The sequence below is a fragment of the Leguminivora glycinivorella genome, chromosome 16 (assembly GCF_023078275.1).
Source record: "Leguminivora glycinivorella isolate SPB_JAAS2020 chromosome 16, LegGlyc_1.1, whole genome shotgun sequence".
NCBI classification, from domain to species: Eukaryota; Metazoa; Arthropoda; class Insecta; order Lepidoptera; family Tortricidae; genus Leguminivora; species Leguminivora glycinivorella.
The window spans coordinates 3,541,073-3,563,728 of NC_062986.1; the positions used below are offsets into that span (position 1 = coordinate 3,541,073).

At 38.6% G+C, this 22,656-nt stretch overlaps 2 protein-coding genes across 2 annotated transcripts; one reads left to right on the forward strand and one right to left on the reverse strand.

Moving 5' to 3' along the window:
• Positions 1-3,857: 3,857 nt before the first annotated feature.
• Positions 3,858-21,384, reverse strand: LOC125234408 (peroxisomal leader peptide-processing protease-like). The gene is made up of 11 exons (XM_048140636.1): positions 21,235-21,384; positions 20,350-20,543; positions 17,266-17,429; positions 9,399-9,502; positions 8,554-8,681; positions 7,995-8,161; positions 7,215-7,321; positions 6,540-6,708; positions 5,908-6,049; positions 5,017-5,177; positions 3,858-4,326 (listed from the first exon to the last, which is right to left on the reverse strand). Exons 1-11 carry the CDS (start codon positions 21,376-21,378, stop codon positions 4,241-4,243), a joined length of 1,566 nt encoding a protein of 521 aa, XP_047996593.1. The 5' UTR covers positions 21,379-21,384; the 3' UTR covers positions 3,858-4,240.
• Positions 9,650-13,980, forward strand: LOC125234410 (NADH dehydrogenase [ubiquinone] 1 alpha subcomplex subunit 11-like). Its single transcript, XM_048140638.1, has 5 exons — positions 9,650-9,985; positions 10,079-10,182; positions 10,881-10,990; positions 13,162-13,368; positions 13,834-13,980. Exons 1-5 carry the CDS (start codon positions 9,893-9,895, stop codon positions 13,890-13,892), a joined length of 573 nt encoding a protein of 190 aa, XP_047996595.1. The 5' UTR covers positions 9,650-9,892; the 3' UTR covers positions 13,893-13,980.
• Positions 21,385-22,656: the final 1,272 nt, after the last annotated feature.

Below are 22,656 nucleotides of genomic sequence, written 5' to 3' on the forward strand. Positions count from 1 at the left end.
GCCGACTTTTTTTTTCAAGTTGGTCCGAGCGCGCTGAAATTTTGCATGCGGAGAGGTATGGGCCCCTAGAATACAAATGTCAAAAAAAATTTTTCGAAAATCCAAGATGGCCGCCGTTATGGCAAAATAATTTTTTCAAGTATTTTCGCGAGCCCGAAGGGCGAGCTTCAGGGTGGGAGGCCGAAGGCCGACCCCGCGGAGGGCCGCAGGAACGGAGCTCACCTTTAGGCTCCCACCCGGGCCAAATCAAAGTAATTTCACTGCGGGCATAAAGTGCTCCCATACAATTTCCTTACAAAAGTGTCTTAAACAAGCGTAACCGGCGGGCCGAAGGCCCAACGGTGGAGCTTCGGAGCCGAGCGAAGGCCGAAGGCTGAGCTCCGCGTAGGGCCTAAGGCCCGGAGCGTCCCTGATGGACTCGCCGGCGGTCCGGGAAGTTGGAAAAATACTTTCCAACTAAAATATTGATCCTAGCGAAAAATATTAAAGAACCTTTCTTGTAGGAAATATTATGAAGATTAATTCTGTGAAACATTAGTTTTGGCTGTGAGCCACCGATTTCGAGTGATTAACAAAAAACGGCCCATGAAATCTATTCAAAAATACTTTCCAACTAAAATATTGATTCTAGCGAAAAATGTTATAGAACCTTTCTTGTAGGAAATATTATTTAGATTAATTCTGTATAACATTATTTTTGGCTGTGAGCCACCGATTTCGAGTTATTAACAAAAAACTGCCCATGAAATCTATTTAAAAATACTTTCCAACTAAAATATTGATCCTAGCGAAAAATCTTATAGAACCTTTCTTGTAGAAAATATTATGTAGATTAATTCTGTCTAACATTATTTTTGGCTGTGAGCCACCGTTTTTGAGTTATCAACAAAAAACGGCTCAAATATCTATTTAAAAATACTTTCCAACTAAAAAATTGATCCTAGCGAAAAAAGTTATATAACCTTTCTTATAGGAAATTGTATGTAGATATTTTCTGTTTAACATATTTTTTTGCTGTGGGCCACCGTTTACGAGGTATTGACGAAAAACGGAGCATGTAATCGATTAAAAAAAACTTTCTTACTAAATTATCCATGTATATATTGATCCTATCGAAAAAACGTACATAACCTTTCTTGTAGGAAATTTTATGTAGATATTTTCTGTTTAACATATTTATTTGCTGTGGGCCACCGTTTGCGAGTTATTTACGAAAAACTAAAAAAAATGACTTTCAAGATCGAATGGCAGGGTACGGACCCCACCTCATGTCATGGCATTATTTTTCCATGGCTATTTAGACCCTCATCTTTCACTGGTAAAAATGACAGACTGCCTCAAGAACCTTTTTTGGAATTTTTTTTTTTACCACTTTGTACCGTTCTGGCACGGTGAAGGACCCGGCCAAATGATCTGGCATAAATACTATGCGACTTCTGAGGAACTCTATTTTCACTTTTTAATAATTCCAGGTTGCCTCAAACACCTTTTTTGGGCCTCAAAAAATTAAATCTTTAAAAATTCATAGCTCGATAAAGCCCCGCTCCCCAGCTGCCAGACTTGCAGACCTGATGTTGGCTATGATCAGAGAAGCATCTGAGCACCTTTCCAGGTTGCCTCAAGGACATACTCCAAAATCCTGCCAGCTCTCCGTCTAATAGGCAGGCTTCTGTACCCATATTACAGTACTTTCAATATGTGCTATCCTATAATTAAATTCGGACACTCGCGTAGACACTTCTAATATTATTTGAATGGCATTACCAACATTAAATCTCCTTTTGAAAATAAATTTTAAAGAATATCCCGCTATCAGATCAGAGCCACTGGTATTTAATTTAAAACAAATGCCTATAATAAATAAATCCGATTAACCTTTGGGTTGTCTGCTGTCGAATTTAATTATTTTCATAGAAAATATTTTAATTTGTATCCTTCCAGCTCGAGATTCTTGGAAGCCCTGTAAATTTTTCTTTGTGACAACAAGATATGACATGTCAGGAAATTTACACATACATACATTACATACATTTATTGTTTTAAACGTAGTACAAGTGACCAAGATAAAGATGATACAGTAGGGTATTTTTAAAGTTTATGTAATGAAGAAGTAAAATAAAATTGCGGCCTTTTTTAGGTATTTCTATTTATGGAATAAATTGGAAATATCTAATACCTACATACTTATTATATATTGGTAGCGGCTCCATTCGTTCAATATTCGTTCGCAATTCATTTTGACATTTAAGTCATTTGAGCATATTATGACAAAAGGTATTTTGATAAAGAGTTTTTAGTGTGTCACAGTTCCATTTGCAATTTTGATACTTAGGTCTTTATACACTAAGTTGGTTATGGCATGAACGATTTTTTTCCTAAGCAGGTAAGAAGTTAACGTTATTAGCATCAACAAGAATGTTATAAATGCAATTTAGACCCAGATTTGAAAAACATTTTTGTTATGAATTGTGCGTCCTTGTATTTAATGTCATTGCAGTAGCTTGTACTTATCAACTTATAATATAAATAAAACATTAAAAAAATGAATTAAAAAAGCTGTAATATCTACGACCTACGTATGCGACGACTGAGATTTGAACCCGTGACCTGTGGCTTGTAAGTCTAACGATAATCACCGGGGCTATACCTGGCCGTGACATATGGGTCGAAATTAGACTTTGCATAGCTTTCGCGTGTTTGTAACAAGCGTTGCTTCAACGATTCTGAAGAATGGAAGAATACATTTCACAAGATGACGGAGATCTGTCAAATGGTAGAAGAGAAAAACGTGAGATAGATTTATGTACTGACAAGTATATACTCTTTTCGACGACTGTCAAATCGCATGCCTAAAATAAATATGTAATTTTTTAAATTACTTTGGACTTTATTATCGGTGGGAAACGTCTGTTTTTAATCTACCTAAAATATTACTTATGTAGAAATAGGCATGTAATGAGGAGGAACACTCAAAAGATACGACAGATGGCGCCACCCTATTAGTCCGTGAGACGTGAGAGCGAGAAGCTGATAATTATGTTTTTTTCTCTCTCTCTCACATATGAATGACAGTGACATGCCTAGACTCTTGCATAGGCGCCGCCTGGCGGGGTAAAATGTCAGTGTGCCTCCTCATTTACGTTAATGTGTAATAGAAGAACAGAATATAAAGCATGCGACACGGCTCATCACCTACTCTCGGCCCAGCTCCACTGGCGTGGTGGTTTGCCATATGGATTCCTAAATGTATGACACTAAGGTCCAAACCAAACCACGCAAAAAATGTAAATATATTATTAAATTAAAGTATTAAATAAAGGTCAAACTTATTGGGTGGATTATCATGCTGTTAATATTGTTAAATAGGGACAGTAAAAGTCAACCTCGTACTATTATCTGTTCCTAATTTGCCCGGTCAAATATTTAGATTTTTTTATTTCCATATAAATATATTGGTGGTTTTTATATGCTAAATATCTGAAATATTATGTGCTATTCATTTCTGCTTAAAAATATCTGTTGTTATATTTGCTCTAGAGCACGTTAGAAAAAATTCAAAAATTCTATATCATTAAAAAAAGTCTTATTTCCCGTCATATATTTAGGTGGCTTCGGGTTGTAAACCTTAAAACTGATTTTTTTTTACATGTGTCCACCATTAAATTACTGTGAGGTATTTTGCTGAAAGAAAACGCTTATTTTTTGGGCGTAGTTTTTTTTAATATCTTCCATTCCAAACTATTGGTGGATTCGAAAATATAGGTTTTTTAAATTGCGATTAAACGCTGTATATGAAAAAAAAACTACTGTTGTAGAATTATTTTCAAAAATATCGCACCGTTCTTAGGCTACATAGCACAAATTTAATGTGTTGCTTAACTTCAAACCTGGGTAAATCCATTCTGCTTTAAGGTTGAATATAAATAATATGATCTGAAAGATAATCAACCTTATACAGCAGAATGGATTTACCCAGTTTTGAAAGTAAGCAACACAAATGTAGTACTAGTGCATAATCTTTTAACATCATGTATTTTCAGAAACTTTCGTAATTTAATGTCTAGGTGACTCAACTCAACCCCGCTCGGCCATATCACTCAATTTCGTATAATATTCGTTAAAGTGAATGAATACACCAATTGATCTGCGATACGAGGTTGAGTCACCCTCTATTTGTAATGCACCTGCCACTTCACTATCTACAATCTAGAAATTATTATGCTAAATATTTAATTTGAGATCATATCTTAGATCGATAAGGAAGCAGCCCCCACTGTGACTGGATCATTTCTTGTTGGTTTTCAATAGGTTTCAGGCGGTCGCCGTCTGAAAGCGTAAAAAATATTAATTTCAGTACATATTATGGTGTCTTTTTTCTCACTAGTTCGCAAAGTAGTATAAGAAATGTACTTCGAAAGGCCATCTATACACCCTGTTTTTATTGAATTCCGTTAACTTTAAGGGAAGGTTCTTTAGATCAAATACAATGAATTTCTCCAAGAAACTAGGTAGCGTCTTAACTCTTACGGTTACCGAGTTACTAGAAAAATAAACATAATTATGTCAAATTTAACGGAAAACAAAAAAAAAACACGGTGTACTATATTACGTACGATACATGCGAAATGGAAATTCGTAACTCGTGTCGATTTAAAACACTCCCTTTGGTCGTGTTTTAATGTATTGTCACTCCTTTTTAACTTCCTCTTTTCCGCACTAGTATCGTAATGTAGTATTTTTTGTCAGGGGCCCATTTTTGAATCTCGTCCATTCGATTTCGTGAAATTCGTTCATTAATATCTCCACTACTAGCGGTTTAAATTCTACTAACAGAATCGAAAACGAGTGGTCATTACCACTAGTTTTAAAATTGCTAGCCGTCCTTTTTCAAAAATATCATTACGTCGTTTTCCACAGACTTTCGAATGGCGAATTCGTGCGTTCGAAATTCAAAAATCGATACCCAGGTCTTGGCATGGCTGACTTTTTTTGATATTCAATAATTCTATGGTTTACCTTTATCAGTGATGTATTGTAGCATGGGATCGACAAATGCTCTAGCAGGCACAGCCATATTGATGTAAGGATAGCACGCGCCCGTGTTGGTCTTTGCGTTGCTGACTATGATGCCTAGAACTTCCACGTTGGAGTCTACTATCCGGAAGATGGGACCGCCACTGTAAATTAATGATCAGTTTTTAAAGATGTGAATAGAGCAACGAAAACAGGGACATCAACATAATTCATACATACATTTATAATTTTTATTAAAGGGATATGTAGATACTGGAAGAACCGAAAGTTTCCTCTAAGAACAAATTAAATTACTTTCATAGAAAATATTTTAACTTGTTATTTTAAGTAGTAACACTACTATTATGTTCTAAACATTAAATAAATGTCATATACAACGAAAAAGTGACCAAAGCCTCCAGTGCTCCGAGCTGGAATCGAACCAGCGTACTCCGCTTACCGGGCGAATGCCAGAACCACTCGGCTATCGGTCCACGAAAGCAAGAACCGAAAGTTTATTACCAAATTAACACATAATCTATTCATGCAAAGTAACAGTGTCGGATATTGTTATAAATTATTATATTTATCTGAGTCGCCTCTACGACTAAATAAATGATGAAATCCATATTAATATTATATGTGTGTGACTCAATGCCGTATAATTGTTCCCTGCGCTACCACTGAAATTAGTACAAAATTGTGTAATTAAGCAGATTGATCTGCTATGCGAGGTTGAGTCATATGTTATTACTTAATTAATTGAAAATGTCCACCATTAATTAAAATTAAATTAAATTATTACGCTAAAAGCGGTCGTTGTAACTAGTTCGTCAAATGTTACATGGAAAAGCACAAGCGAATGACTTATATGTATTTCTTTTTTGTCATTACCTGAACCCTGACTGCACGCAACAGCTGCTCTGAATCATGGAAGGCGAGACGCTGTTCACATGGCCGGCGGTCACGTTTGGCTTTAGGTTTTCCAGCATATTCTCGTTGAAGTACGGGTAGCCGGCTGCTAGTACCGATTCTCCTGGAAATCGGAATATGATTTTGTTTTTAAGTTGCAGTATTAGGTTATGAAAAATGCTCGACTTAACAAGACAAAGCCCCTATTGTGTTTAGATAGGTTTACCTAAAGCTGAGTTTAGACGTGCAAGTTATTGCTGCAAGTTTTGAGACAGAAGTATGTGCAAGAAAGAGATGTAGATATTTGCCATATGAAGCAGAAAGGTGGTCATAGGAACCCTGTCATGAAACGTCGTATCCCCATCGAGTAAAGGTTTTTTAGAAACGTCGGCGATAAAAGCTTGTGCCAAAAATGAATTTTTTGCAAAAAACTTATTTCTAAACGAAGACCACTAGATTAAATTTCTTTTATATTGTATTACACTAAGTACACTAAAACATAATAAATATTAAACTAGAACTAACTTAAACTATAAATATATCAAAAAAACTTAGACAATAAAAAAAATACAACAACTCAATCATAAAAAAGATTAAATGGCAAATGAACAAACCTTTCTCAGCAGGCATCTCAGCGAAAACAGCTGGCAGGAGATGCGTCCAGTTTTCAGGGTTTGTGTAGAGGAGAGCTAAATCGTATGCTCGATCATCGCGAGTCTTGTAGCGAACTATGGCCGTTTCGCTTGCGCCTTGGCAGTAAACTGAGACTTTGTGGGTTGCGTACTGTAAAAAATAACGAAGAGGATTAAGTAGGTTGAAAGAAATTTTAAAGTGATTTACTTGACCGTATCATTATCATCCGCCTTGCGTTATCGCGGCATTTGCCACGGCTCATGTCAGCCTAGGGTCCGCTTTGACAACTAATCCCAAGATTTGGCGTAGGCAGTAGTTTTACGAAAGCGACATCAGACGAAAACTAAAACTTCATTAATGAGGAGGCACACTCAAAGGTTATGACAAATGGCGCCACCCTATTGGGTCCATTGGACAGATAATTCATTTCATACGTGAGAGCGAAAAGGTGATATGTTTTTTTTTTCTCTCTCTCTCTCTCTCTCTCACATATGATTGACAGTGACATGCCTAGACACTTGCACAGGCGCCCCTGGCGGGATAAACTGTCAGTGTGCCTTCTCTTCTCACACACTACAAGTCTATAATCATTTAGTAGCATTTAGTCGTCAGGTCAGGAAGGAAGATAGGTATATCATATGAGATTTTGGACTTACATGCTTAACGACGTGTGCGCATGTGGCAATGTATCCGCCGCCGAGATACACCCCAGCGCCCCAAGCTCCCCCACACCTCACCAGCACCGTCGTCTTGTCGATTCTATCTGCAACAATTTTATTACACACCAGTTATGAGTGCCTGGTACTTCAGTTTCATCTCTAGCACGAAGGCTATGAAAAATACTCCAGTAATTTACAAGCAAAATGGATAAAAGCTAAAAGCTGGATTGACAGTCATTAAGTTTTTTTTATACCATGTCGGTGGCAAACAGGTATACGGTCCGCTTCAAGGGGTATCACATGCGCGTTGCCGACCCATTAGAAACTTGTACGCTCCTGTTTTGAAGAACCCCATACTGTAGTTCACCGTGAATACCTCGGCAGGGAGCTCATTCCACAGCGTCCGCTGGAGGAAATTCCTCTGAAACCGCACCACAGTATAATAAAGAGTACTATCGTACAGTATGGCCACTCCTGCTCCCCACTAGTGCCGCCTACCCGCTCTCGGTTACCTCACAGCCTGTCAAAAACGCGAACAGTCGACCTGTCATATTTCACTCATACCAGCATAGTACGCTTTCACCTACACGAGCTTAGACTGTGTGCTAGGTACGCGCCTTTTTTATATCGCTTCGCCAGTGTCCGAGATGTGACCGCACGGTGTGTAATATGCAGGATGTTCTCAAAAAACATTTCTGAGTCATTGCAGAAAGTAAAGAAAACGTAAAACAAGGACTAAGGACTTCCATCTGTAGTAGAATCAAAGATCGAACTCACCAAAAATCTCCTGATAATGCTGGCTGGGCGGCTGGCGTGGCACAGCTGGTGGGGACACCCTCAGCTTGGCACTTAGTACTGATACAAGTGGAGCTGTTAATGTCAGTCCCACCCATTCCCCTCGCCACCATGACACGCTGCACACCACTGCTCCTATAAGCTCTTTGCTGCAAATATAAAACAGATTTTAAAGTGTGCCAACGGCAGTTACAGGTAGGGATCTAGGGATAATCAGAAAAATCGAAGGAGTATTATAAGTTTGACGTGTCGTCTCTGTCTATCTGTGTGTGTGTCTGTCTGTGGCATCGTTTGAAAGTTCAATTAGTCGGGAGTGTTTTTATATTGAAAAAATCTACGGATTAATCAGATCTCGGCTTTATCAGATTTATCAGAACGAGGATTGTGTGACTCAACCTTGTATAATTAAGTAAAATTTTAGACTCGTATCGCAGATCAACTTGCCTACTAAAGCGATTATTATACGAGTTTGAGTGGTAAGGCTACTATACGGAGTTGAGTCGCACAACCCTCGAGAACTAACTATGATAGTAGTACATACTTGGGTCCTTCTGTGAACACCGGGCCGCCTTCAGAACCTAGCGCTGTGGCCGCATCAGTAAGGAGGAGCGACGGTCTTCTGCCGACAACACCGCACACCGATCCACGAGTCACCGCATTTAGGAACACCTGTGGATATTAATAACAATGTTTCATCGAGCAAGATTAATTTATCGATAAATACAGGGTACGAAGTAGGTAGAATGCGCAAACGCGTACGATAATATCGTTATCGTAACTAGCTATCTCTATCGCTCTTCCAAATTGGAGCGACAGAACCAGACTGCGTTTCGAAGGACGTGTAGCTTTCGGCCTTGACGGCCTAACGATTGACATTTGGCCTTCGGGTAGGCCGGCAGTTGCCTCAAGTCTGGCTATTGTTGTTTTACTTGTATATTTTCACCAAATAAACGTTTTCTATTCTATTCTATTCTATTCTAAGTCTATAGTCGCCATCAAATATATTGGAGCATCGAAAGCCCTCACTTTATAATATGAAAACGCCTTTGTTGTCAAGGCGTTAAGTGTGTGTTAACGTTCAAATTTTCTTGAGCATCTGCTATTATAATATGCCAATTTGTCAAGTTTTACATCTTTATTAGCGGCCGGTTTATTACCCAACCAGAACAATGATTTCTATCGTACAATATCTCGCAGGGAATCTTATGTATGAAAAAAAATTAAGGAATCATCAGCCACTAATATTATTTTGAATAGAATCATACGGAACGCATCAAAAGACAGCTTTTTATAGTTTTTAAATGCAGCTTAAGGGCCGGGATCCTTTCTGTTTATCTACAGATATGACTTTCACAAATAGACTAGAGATTTTCAATATTCTGTTACCTCGCATCCAAATGGAGTGGAATGGACTTCCACGGCAGACCCTCTGTCAGGCGGAGGCTTTACCAAGTCCAGTAGCTCCGAAAGGGGCCGCAGCGTCCTAAAGCCTGCAAAGATAGAAATATAAATCAAGCTTTTTACCAGAAGTTTCAATCGTGTTTTTTAGAACAAGTTGGATTTTTCTGTCAGTTTCTAGGCTTTAATATTAAATGTCGACGGGATTCGGTAACATTCGGAATGGCATGTCTTAAGTTACCTTGGATCATCTTGGATTTACGAATCTGGTGGCACGGCAGTTCCTCCGCCAAGCCGAGTAAAAATGTAAGTATCAATGAAAACTTTTTCAATCAAGACCTTTAAAAATCAAACTGGCAGACCTTAAATCTATGGCATTGACATTGTCACTGACATTGTCACACGTCATACCCACACACACGTCTATAATCTATATAGTACAATATTTTCAATAATATAATTTATAATATATTGATCATTAAATGCCGGCAAATACGTGTCAGTGCTATGAGGAGCCTATCCGCAATTATTACTGCTACTATGACACACCCGAAGGAGTCGATATAGATAAAAAAGTAAATACTTATGCAAAAATTATTAGCAGCTTCTGAGCAGTCTTAATTAGGCCCACATTTTCTTCATTAGAGAAAATATCGTTTTGTTGACAGATGATGGTGACCGCACGTTATGGGGTGATAGCAGGACTTGTCTTATCCACGTACGACGTCCTTCTGCACTCGCACGCTTCGGGGCTGGGCCCCATATTGAAGAGGTCAGTATCGGCAATCCGTTTTGTGGTGACCCTATTTTTAGGGTTCTGTACCAAAAAGGTACAAAAGGAACCCTGGAACCCTTATGTCTGTCCGTCGGTCACGTTACTGAATATCTCGAGAACTACTTATGCTATCGATTTGAAATTTGGAATAGTTATGAATATTGTTAACCTCTACAAACTGAAGGTATCATTTTTTATTTATTTATTAATATGAAAGGGGGCAAACTGTAAATGTCAAGTTATTAGGTCAAGTGGGATATCGTTAGAAAGAGCTCAAATTTTACATATCAAAAATATATTTTATATTTTTTTTGTTGTGAAAAAAAAAAAGAATTTTTAAGGAAAAATTTTAATAAGTTCCGAAAAGTGCCTGGTGGCCTAGCAGTAAGAGCTTTGACTGAGCTGAGACTTTCGATCCAGAGGTCGCGGGTTTGAACTACCATGTGCGAAATGTCATTTGGTGTTGTTGGCAGTCGCGTTTCGGTGAAGGAAAACATCCTGAGAAATCCGGACTAATCCCAATAAGGCCTAGTAACCCTACGGGTTGGAAGGTCAGATGGCAGTCTAACTCAAACTAGTGCCTACGCCAAATCTTGGGATTAGTTGTCAAAGCTGACCCCAAGCTCCCATGAGCCGTGGCAAATGCCGGGATAACGCAAGTAGGATAATGACGTATAAATGATTGTTTGTTAAAGGTATGCGGTGCACACAATACCGCTGGGCCTGATGGGAGCCACGTTCGCTGGTGTTGCCAATGGCTTGACCATATACAGGCAGAAGGATGACGTGTACAACTATTTCTTAGGTACTTTAAACTATATTCTCTTAGCTTCCCTGAACAACGTTCTGTTTCATCTCGCAGAACGAAATTATACTAAAAAAAACTCTTCGCCTTTGAAACACTTGTTACTGTGAGATCAGGCCCTGTAGCCAAGAATACAGTCAGTCAGGCTCCGTGGCGTACAGTCAGATGAGCATCATACAGGCAAATGCCACGGAGTGTTAAAGTTTGCACGAGTACCTACTCTTTGCTAGAAGGTCAATGTGACCGTCCATAGACACTCTTCTCCAGTAGACCTAGCACATGATTGCCTCGAGATAGATCACACGTCTTTTTCTAAATGTATTAATGACATAAGGACGGGTAGTCTATTTCGCGGCGACATACTCTCGCGGCAATCATGTGCTAGGCCTATTGTTCTCTCCAAGCCGTTCTGTTTTGGACCCGATGTGTGCTAGCCTATAAATTGTAATGTGACGTTTGCCTCGGACATTATTCTGTTCTCACAAAGTGTGGCCATAAAATCGCCGTCAATAGAAATTGTCAACAATGTAAACAAACCATTCTATAAAATATCAATATTATCTAGCATAATTTTATTATTTTTCCCCTCACTAGCTCGGAAACACGTGTTTTGTCCTTTAATACTAGATGCTAGATAAGGAACTATCGTTTATTCCGCACCTTGACAGTATAATAAAGCAGGCCAATAAACTTCTTGGCTTTATCTGGCGCAACTGTAAACAATTTAAAAATATTTCTGCACTAAAGACAGCGTTTTTCGCCCTAGTCCGCAGTTTGCTAGAATATTGTTCTAATGTTTGGAATCCCTTCTACAAATGTCACATAGAACGAATTGAAAATATACAAAAGAGATTCGTATTTTTTCTATCCGTACACCAGAAGAAGCTCCGCTCTCTAAATTCATACTCTAAGCGATTAAAATATTTTAAAATGATATCTCTCGAGGACCGTCGTTGGATTTCTGACCAAATCTTACTGCATAAAATTGTCTGAGGCACGTTAGATTGTCCAGAACTTTTAAATAAAATCAATTGGATAGTACCACGACGGAACTCTCGAATAGTTAATTTTCGGCCCTTCTCATGTAAATCTTATAGAACCAATGTTGGATCTCATAGTATAATACCTAGAATCTGTAAAGAACATAATTTACTATTTAAACAAAACAAAATAGATATCTTAAATACCTCGTGTAACCAGTTCAAAACATATTTGTACAGACTTAAAGCCAATGTTAATTTATAAAATCGTTATAATGTTATTATGTATTATTTTTACTTCACGCTGAGTTCCTATGTATCGTTGATCACTGTTTTCTTTTGTCTTATTGCTACTTCTCTGAATGTGTACCTACCGTTTACCTCACCTTAATTTCACCACTTTAAAGTACAACTGTAATAATGTATCAACTTACTATTTAGAATAAGTACTTATTATGTAATTAAGTAAACAAACTTTCACTGTTAAACGTAAGCATGTCGTGTTTGCCTGTAATTGGGTGAATACCAAAGCAAGTTATTTTATTTTCCATTTAAATATGTAAGATTATGTATTACACCTGTTGGCGAACCTTAAATAAAATAAAAATAAAAATAAAAAAAAAATACCAGCGGGTAAAAACGCATTTTATCCACTAGTGGGTAAAGTAATTTGACCTTGAATAAAGTCAAATTAACTGCTTTAAAATTGATAAAAGTAGGTGAATCTAGTAATAAAGATAATTTACCACCTGTGGAACTACTGGAAGCAGTGATAAACGCATTTTTTACGTTGTAGTTTCCTCGCTATAGTGAGGGGAAAAGTTGTGTGTTACACTCGGGTGCAAATGTATTTTACTTCTCGTGTGTTAATAAACTCGCAAGTTCAGGATTCTATTCTCGAACCACTCGCTTCGCTCGTGGTTCAACTATAGAATCCTTTCACTTGCTCGTTTTTCAATTCCACACTCGGCGTTAAAATACAACTTTGCCCCCTTGTATAACAAATAACTATTAAAGGTTGAGGATTATAATGTGATATGAATTGATTAAATAACACATGGATTTAGCTAGTATCTGATTAGAACGGAAATTAAAGACATTTTTTTTTGACTACAAGGTTTGTTTACATTGTTTACAAGTTCTATTGACGGTGACTTTACGTACACACTTCACTGCTATTGTCGATTGCAGGAGGGTTCGCCTGCGGCCCAATCCTCGCGCACTACCTCGGTTCCAAGCATGCCGTGCTCCTCGGCGGTATAGCCCTGGGCATAGCGGGCGTGATCAAGAAAAACGCTATTGAGAACTGCTATACCCTGACTCCGAACCCGACTCCTCACAGGAATAATGCTTGGAAGTGGAGGAATGACTGGACGCTTGCTGAGGACCCGTTGAAAGGTAAGTCTTATACCACGTCAGTAGCAGGCATACATACATTCAGTTTGATGGTAAGTGGTAACCATTAAATCCGGCTAAGTGCTCTACATAAGAACCTTAACTGAAAATCATGATGCTCACAAAAGTTATAGTTGTTTTATATCCGAAAATCTTTTATAGTTCAAATATTGTATGAAGAACAATACTTAATGTTGTATGAGTACTTAATATTGTATAATAGTGTTCTTATAGTTTCTAATAAAATAACCTGCAAAGAATCAATTAGATTTTTGTTGAAATTATGAATTTTCAATTATTTATTGTACTCCATTTAATGCTCCAGGCATCCCAGTTAAGTATGCATGTTATTAAAAATTACATTGAATTTGTTGTTATTTTTATTAGGGTCAAATAACAACGTTGTGTTGTGTTAATAAATGGCATATTTTCAAATACTCTTTTAACGTTAACTTATAAAAATTCCAGAACAATTAAAACTCTGTGCTGAAAAGCATAAACATGGAAGTGAGTATTGCAAAAAGTGACCGGACGGAACGAAGGCGAAACAAAGTTGAATTAGTAGAAATTACATAATTTGTTATATAATTATTGAAATAATAATACTTTTACTTGGTTTCAGTTTTAGATTTTATTTCTGATTGCCCTCTTTTAACAACCTCTTTATAAACTATTTAAAAAGTAAACAGTCAACATAATATCGTCAAAATGGAGACTGAATGGCATCAGGCCCCGTAGATAAATGGCATTTCTGCGACGCGAAACGAAATCGAAACGCCGCAGAAAGGTAGTCTGGCTCTGTCGCGCCAATACGCAAGAGCGATAGAGATAGATAGCTACGAAAGGTATATTATCGTAAGCGTTTTGTGAGCGTTTGTGCATTCGGCTACGCACACAGATCGGACAGGAAAGGAGCGAATGGCGAAGTCTAGTGTCGGAGGCCCAGGGTGGCTAGCCGAATGGCACAATCGCTCACGAAACGCTCACGAAACGAAGCGCTAGTAGATATCTATCTCTATCGCGCTTGCGTATTGGCGCGACAGAGCCAGCGGCGTATCGCTTTCGTTTGGCGTCGGAGAAATGCCATTCGGCTACGGGGCCAGATCCACTTCGGGTCGCTGAGTGAGCGAAGTAGTAAAATTGAGACCATCAATGATTAATTTTTCCAATATGTGTTACGAAATTTTGGTGTTCGTACTTTTGATATCTTAGATACTTAGTCCTTCAAACAGAATTTACTAGTTCGTAAATATGTAGGTAATATGCTTACCCCCTTATTCATAAACGTACTCTAAAGTTATCAAGCCGATAAAGTTCGTTTTCCCCTCACTAGCTCGGAAACACGTCTTTTGTCATTTAAGTGACTGGCCGCACCAGAGCGTCGCGTGTCTCGGGGCGCTCAACGGACGTCCGCGCCACGCCACCTGAGTGTAATTCAAAAAGCGTCACCTCAGTACATTTTGTATAGGAAGGACGTAAGGCGTGGCGTGGCGCGGACGTCCGTTGCGCGCCCCGAGACACGCGACGCTCTGATGTGGCCGGTACCTAATACCAGCGGGTAAAAACGCATTTTATCCACTAGTGAGTAAAGTAATTTGACCTTGAATAAAGACAAATTATCTGCTTTAAAATTGATAGAAGTAGGTGAATCTAGTAATAAAGATGATTTACCAATTACCACTGTGGAACTACTGGAAGCAGTGATAAACGCATTTTTTGCGTTGTAGTTTCCTCGCTATAGTGAGGGGAAAAGTTTTGTGTTATACTCGGGTGCAAATGCATTTTCCCCCTCACTAGCTCGGAAACACGTGTTTTGTCCTTTAATACCAGCGGGTAAAAACGCATTTTATCCACTAGTGAGTAAAGTAATTTGACCTTGAATAAAGTCAAATTAACTGCTTTAAAATTGATAAAAATAGGTGAATCTAGTAATAAAGATGATTTACCACCTGTGGAAGTACTGGAAGCAGTGATAAACATATTTTTTGCGTTGTAGTTTCCTCGCTATAGTGAGAGGAAAAGTTTTGTGTTACACTCGGGTGCAAATGTATTTTACTTCTCGTGTGTTAAAAAACTCGCAAGTTCAGGATTCTATTCTCGAACCACTCGCTTAGATCGTGGTTCAACTATAGAATCCTTTTACTTGCTCGTTTTTCAATTCCACACTCGGCGTTAAAATACAACTTTGCCGCCTTGTATAACAAATAGCTATTGTCACTTTCCGACGTATTGGTGTGATAGAAAAGGACAAAAGAACTTTATCGGCTTGATAACTTTAGAGTACCTATGTTTAGGAATAAGGGGGTTAGTATTTAAACTTATTAAAAAAAGCAAAACAGACCAAAATGAAATATTTCATTATCATTATTTACATTCATACGATCTCAGAACATAAAATACTACTTAAGTACTTCCGATATCTATACTATAAATTGATCATATTGTTCATAATACTCTGGGCAGATCTGGTTCACGTTAGGGTGGACTAGTTTGGTCCTAGATCAAGTAGGCCGGTAATATAATAAGAGTATAAGAAGAGTATCAAGGTTGAAGGAAGTGCCATTGACCCCGATTGCCTAATATTGCCCATTCTGCTTCGTCGAGTATGACACGCTCTGATTTTTGAGAGCTGCAGTTGTTGTAGCGAATTGCCTTCCCCAACGGTGTCTGTTTTTCTATATCGCCGTCACGGTGTCCGATGGTCCAACCGATGAATGAATGGTGAATGAATGAACGACTGATTGAATGAACGATTGATTAACAAGGGACTTACCCCGGTCATCACTCTCTAGATCCACCAATACGAAAACAGAAAGAATTGCCTTCCCCAACGGTGTCTGTTTTTCTATATCGCCGTCACGGTGTCCGATGGTCCAACCGATGAATGAATGGTGAATGAATGAACGACTGATTGAATTAACGACTGATTGAATGAACGACTGATTAACAAGGGACTTACCCCGGTCATCACTCTCTAGATCCACCAATACGAAAACAGAAAGAATTGCCTTCCCCAACGGTGTCTGTTTTTCTATATCGCCGTCACGGTGTCCAATGGTCCAACCGATGAATGAATGGTGAATGAATGAACGACTGATTGAATGAACGACTGATTAAGAAGGGACTTACCCCGGTCATCACTCTCTAGATCCACCAATACGAAAACAGAAAGAAGTGCCTTTCCCAACGGTGTATGTTTTTCTATATCTCCGTCACGGTGTCCGATGGTCCAACCGATGAATGAATGGTGAATGAATGGACGACTGATTAAAAAGGGACTTACCCCGGTCATCACTCTCTAGATCCACCAATACGAAAACAGAAAGAATTGCCTTCCCCAACTGTGTCTGTTTTTCTATATCGCCGTCACGCTGTCCGATGGTCCAACCGATGAATGAATGGTGAATGAACGAACGACTGATTAAGAAGGGACTTACCCCGGTCATCACTCTCTAGATCCACCAATACGAAAACAGACAGCAGTGCCTTCCCCAACTGTGTCTGTTTTTCTATATCGCCGTCACGGTGTCCGATGGTCCAACCGATGAATGAATGGTGAATGAATGAACGACTGATTAAGAAGGGACTTACCTCGGTCATCACTTTCCAAGTCCACTAGCACGAAAACAGACAGCAGTGCCTTGCCCAACTGAGTCTGTTTTTCTATATCTCCGTCACGGTGTACGATGGTCCAACCGATGAATGAATGGTGAATGAATGGACGACTGATTAAAAAGGGACTTACCCCGGTCATCACTCTCTAGATCCACCAATACGAAAACAGAAAGAATTGCCTTCCCCAACTGTGTCTGTTTTTCTATATCTCCGTCCCGGTGTCCGATGGTCCAACCGATGAATGAATGGTGGAATGAACGAACGACTGATTAAGAAGGGACTTACCTCGGTCATCACTTTCCAAGTCCACTAGCACGAAAACAGACAGCAGTGCCTTCCCCAACTGTGTCTGTTTTTCTATATCTCCGTCTCGGTGTCCGATGGTCCAACTGTAGAGAATATCGTCGACGCAGCGGCTGAGGATCGGACATTGCCAGACGTGGACTATCCTGAAAAATGCATGAGATTTTGACAGATGTTCACTAAACTTTGACCATATTAGACTGGTTTTCAAAAAATCGCATGTCACTTTGATTCGTGGGGTAACATTGATCAGCGAATTTTGAAGAATAGGGAGATGAGTTATGATGTGGCTGACATGCTTAACAGGAATAGATAATGAAATTAATGAAAACCTTTAGAACCGAATTCATTTTAGAGCAAAATTCAACGATTAATTTTTAACCCACGAATCAAGGAACCCCATTGACGGTACCTAGTTATCGCTTGCAGATGCTTCTCTTTGATAAATGACCTCAACAAGTCAAAGGAATTCTTAAAGCTCGGCCACAGATGCGCGATTTGAGAGCATAGGCGGAGCGTTAGCGGAGTGCAATGATAGCGGAGCGCAATGACAGCGGTGCGCCGGACAAACGCGGGTGTTGCGCCCAGCGGACGCCGGCGGGAACTAACGAGCGCGGATTGTGAGCGGAATGCGCACCGCGATCATTGCGCTCCGCTAACGCTACGCTATCAAAATGCTTTATGTGTAGAGGAGGCTTTACCTCTATAGTTCGTAAGAAATCAAGAAAGATTCTAAAGTAACAGCCTCAATGATGCTTTACAGTGGTTGATTTTGGTAAGTAAAATGCATAACGAAAGTCACAGAACGTAATTTTCGATTTAAGGTAATGAAGGTATGGACATTAAAGAGTTCTTATGGAGAAGCAAAGTAAGAAACATCCATACTTATACTTATACTTAATATTATAAATGGGAAAGTGTGTGTGTCTGTTTGTTTGTCCGTCTTCCACAGCAAAACGGAGCGACGAATTGACGTGATTTTTTTTAGGTGGAGATAGTTGAAGAGATGGACAAAGAGAGATGAAAGAGACAAAAAGTAGCCTATCTACTTTTTGTGTCTTTCTAACGCGAGCGAAGCCGCGCTCAAAAGCTAGTCTACTATAACTGAAGAAACTATAGCACTTTTAATTGTATGACTACAAGAAGTTTATTATGCTTTATTTAAAGATAAATGCTTTTATTGCTTATTTTTAGAAATAGATAAGGTTATCCTTATTGGAGTAGGTACTTGTAAAACTAGGTTGTTTCCATGGCAACAATCTCTTCGGGTTGATTCAATAAACTAACAATTAACGGACCAGTGACACCCCCTCAGATCAATTTAAGAAATGACTTTTCTTAATTGGTCTCGGTTTGTGGTTTTGATATGCCTCTGGGAGTGTGTCATCATTAGGTCGGACGTCAGGTCGGAGTACCTACTACCTACATCCTAGGGTCGATCGAAATCACGACTTTTTTTAATAGACATATTATTATGCCATCTTTGAAGCTCTTCGTTATACCATGTATAAGTATTATAGTATGACAGAATACTCTTAGAGTTAGTAAATGCCATACATTTAACAGCCGTTCAATTTTCGTGACATATATTCAAATATTTCAAATCTAAATATATAAAAGAAGAAACTGACATACCAACGTATAGCCGAAACCACTGGTCCTAGAGATTCCAATGTAGGTCCCTTATAAGGTGTAGAGGAGGAGAAAGGATTTATCAAAATTCACCTCATAGGGGTGAAATTGGATCCAAAGTTTGTATGGGAAAACAAGATTATTTTAATTATTTTATTAGAATTAGAATTACAGGGGTATTCCTAAACATAATTATATGACTTTTCCCCTTACTAGCTCGGAAACACGTGTTTTGTCCTTTAATACCAGCGGGTAAAAACGGACTTTATCCACTAGTGGGTAAAGTAATTTGACCTTGAATAAAGTCAAATTAACTGCTATAAAATTGATAAAAGTAGGTGAATCTAGTAATAAAGACCCGTACCCGTTTGTTCCGGGTACTGACCGGGTTGGGATATAAGGTTTTTATTAAGGGTATTGTGTTTGCCTTTTTTTTTTTTGTGTGCTTGAGTTTTGACGATGCGTGTTGCGGATAGTGTATGTTATGGTAATGTTTTATTTTGACGAAACCTTAGGTGGATGGACACTCTGTTATATGACGAAGCCTGCGCTGTGGATCTAAACGTATCTATTTTTTAATGATTTCTTTTGTTCAATAAAAATTAATGTTAGTAATAAAGATGATTTACCACCTGTGGAATTACTGGAAGCAGTGATAAACGCATTTTTTGCGTTGTAGTTTCCTCGCTATAGTGAGGGGAAAACTTTTGTGTTACACTCGGGTGCAAATGTATTTTACTTCTCGTGTGTTAAAAAACTCGCAAGTTCAGGATTCTATTCTCGAACCACTCGCTTCGCTCGTGGTTCAACTATAGAATCCTTTCACTTGCTCGTTTTTCAATTTCACACTCGGCGTTAAAATACAACTTTGCCCCCTTGTATAACAAATAACTATTAGAACGCTGGTGAAGCCGCGGGCAAAAGCTAGTATTTAAATATACAGACAAAGCGCGGAGTCTAGTGCCAGATGACCAATTTTTTATTGACGAGAGTTGGTTTTTAACCCTCGACGCAAAAACGACGGGGTTTTATAAGTTTGACGTGTCTGTCTGTCTGTCTATGTGTGTGTGTGTCTGTCTGTGGCATCGTAGCTCCCGAACGGATGAACCTATTTAGATTTAGTTTTTTTTGTTTGAAAGCTGAGTTAGTCGGGAGTGTTCCTAGCCATGTTTCATGAAAATCGGTCCGCTCATCCGACATCAAAATGTCGTGGTCGGGGGTATAACAAAATTTTAATTTTTAAAGTCACATACAGGTCAAACGCGATTAATTAACATTATTTTACCTTTTTTCCCAATGTTTCTGCCAGGTTGCAGGTTGGTTGCGTGGTCGCGTTCGACCTATATGTGACTTTAAATATGTGTACAAAGCGCGAGAACTTAAAGTGTTATAATTTTAATTTTATTATAAAATGTAGTAGTTTCTCTAACTCACCTCCCCGTAAGCACTCTGATCTGGTAACTACTATGCTCCAGCCCCTCATCCCTCTCTCTACTAAGTCTCTCCACATCATCATACACATTCCCTTCTTTCGTCTCTCTCTCGCACGTTACGTAGATCTCGGGCAGATTGTCGTAGAACTCTTCTTTCAGTATGGGGTTGCCTCTCGCGTGGTTGATGGCTTGTGCCTGTAAGATTAATAAATAGTGAAACAATGACGTGTAATTACGAAACGTCGGGATTTATTTTACATTAATTTTACGCAATGAAGTAAAGGCGGCAAAGTACGCCTAGCGAGCAAATGCGGCTACCCACAAATATCTCGAAAACTTCCTAATTTCAAGTACTAGTAGTGACATTTTAGTGTGTGATTATGATTTAGTTGCAGCACAATGTAAGCTGTTATTATTATTTATTAGATACCTACATACAATCGGTAGTTTTTGAGATATTTTGTGGTAGGCGCACTTTGCCACCTTAACCTTAATTCGTCTCCATAGTTTGATTTAAAGAGTAACTATCGCGCGAAAACAATATTTTTGTTCTGAAGACCATCTCAGACACTAATCGTGTATCCTCTGCAGCGAACGAAACACACTATAATTATGATATGATAACTCTTGGAAGTCGTCGGAGAGTAAATAATTGGCACGATGGCTAATTGGCACCTAGAAATAATTACGGATAGCTAAAGTTATAACTACTTATGTAAGTAAATTGATAGCGATTTTGATAGCCCCGCCTGGACACGGGTTAAGATCACATCATAATTTGAGGCTAGTTTGCCATTTAAAATAACGTTTGCACCGGCCTGGAAAAATAGCTGACGCAGCTTAGCTTGACTGTGTGGGCTCTCTATACAATAAGAAATATATTAACCTGTTTGAGAGGAGAGAGGATAGATCCATGAGTCAACACCCAACGTTTGGAGAACTTCATCCCTGACGCAGAGACAGTGATGATGTTTGAATGCTCCCCATCTTCAGAATAGTTGTAGGACACCATTACACCTTCCACAGACATGGTTTCTGTAAAGAAAGTATATTACTAGCTTTTGCCCGCGGCATCACTCGCGTTAAATACTAAAATTGCGGAATGCTCCATTCAAACTTCCACTTCCTACTTTAGGGGGGTTAGAAAGAGACAAAAAGTAGCCAATGTCACTCTCCATCCCTTCAACTAGCTCCACTTAAAAAATCACGTCAATTCGTCGCTCCGTTTTGCCGTGAAAGACACACAAACAGACACACACAGTTTCCCATTTATAATAATACTAGCTTTGGCCCGCGGCTTCGCTCGCATTAGAAAGAGACAAAAAGTAGCCTATGTCACTCTCCGTCCCTTCAAGTATCTCCATTTAAAAAATCACGCCAATTCGTCGCTCCGTTTTGCCATGAAGGACGGACAAACAAACAGACACACAACCTTTCCCATTTATAATATTATAGTATATACGGTCCTAATTTATTAGTTGCAGATATTTTAACACATGATACTTTACATTAAAATAATTAACTTTAAATATAAATTAAGAAATCTTTTCATGTAACTTTTTTGATTTCATTTTCCTAACAAAAAAATTAATTAAAATTTCGTCTAAAAAAAATCATCATGTGCATTATCACATGTCACAATAACACTGTCTGTCATCTCAACAATTGTTTGTTGTAAATGTCGTAAAGGTTCGGCGGGAAAACTGCACATGTCATTGAAGTGGCCAGTTACAGTTAAGTGGTACGTAAAAGAGGTACTAGAATCTGTTCAATGAGTTTTCATTTAATAATCACATAAACAGGGTGTTTTTACGTAGCAAATTTGTTTTTCCGTTTTCTCCAAAAAAACATCGTAAAAGCTATAATGTTTCACGGTTTAATATACTCCAGAGACCGAGTACTATCAGCTGTAAAAATATCTGCATCTAATAAATTAGGACCTTATATAGTATAAGTATGGATTAGTAATATGGATCATTGGGTTGGGATAGTGTGGGCCTTTCCGCGTCACGTCGATCAAGTGACGATACAAGTAAGACACTAGTTTCTTAAAGAATTAATTGTAATTGACCTAAAGAACCATCCCTTAAACGTAACGGAAATCAATAATAACCTAACCACAAAATTAAAATTTTGAAAAAACCCCCGACCGCGACCTAGTGGACCGATTTTCATGAAACATGGCTAAGAACACTCTCGACTAAAAAAAACTAAATCAAAATCGGTTCATCCGTTCGAGCGCTACGATGCCACAGACAGACACACACACAAACAGACAGACAAACAGACAGACAGACAGACATACACA

Excerpts from the sequence above, each read along its gene's own strand:
- LOC125234410 (XM_048140638.1), top strand. The coding sequence starts at position 9,893 with ATGCCGGCAAATACGTGTCAGTGCTATGAGGAGCCTATCCGCAATTAT. Across the intron at positions 10,183-10,880 it reads CTGGGCCCCATATTGAAGAG|GTATGCGGTGCACACAATAC; the intron begins GTCAGTATCGGC and ends TGTTTGTTAAAG. Across the intron at positions 13,369-13,833 it reads TGCTGAGGACCCGTTGAAAG|AACAATTAAAACTCTGTGCT; the intron begins GTAAGTCTTATA and ends TAAAAATTCCAG.
- LOC125234408 (XM_048140636.1), bottom strand. The coding sequence starts at position 21,378 with ATGTCTGTGGAAGGTGTAATGGTGTCCTACAACTATTCTGAAGATGGG. Across the intron at positions 6,709-7,214 it reads GCGCACACGTCGTTAAGCAT|TACGCAACCCACAAAGTCTC; the intron begins GTAAGTCCAAAA and ends TATTTTTTACAG. Across the intron at positions 6,050-6,539 it reads TGAGATGCCTGCTGAGAAAG|GAGAATCGGTACTAGCAGCC; the intron begins GTTTGTTCATTT and ends TCCGATTTCCAG.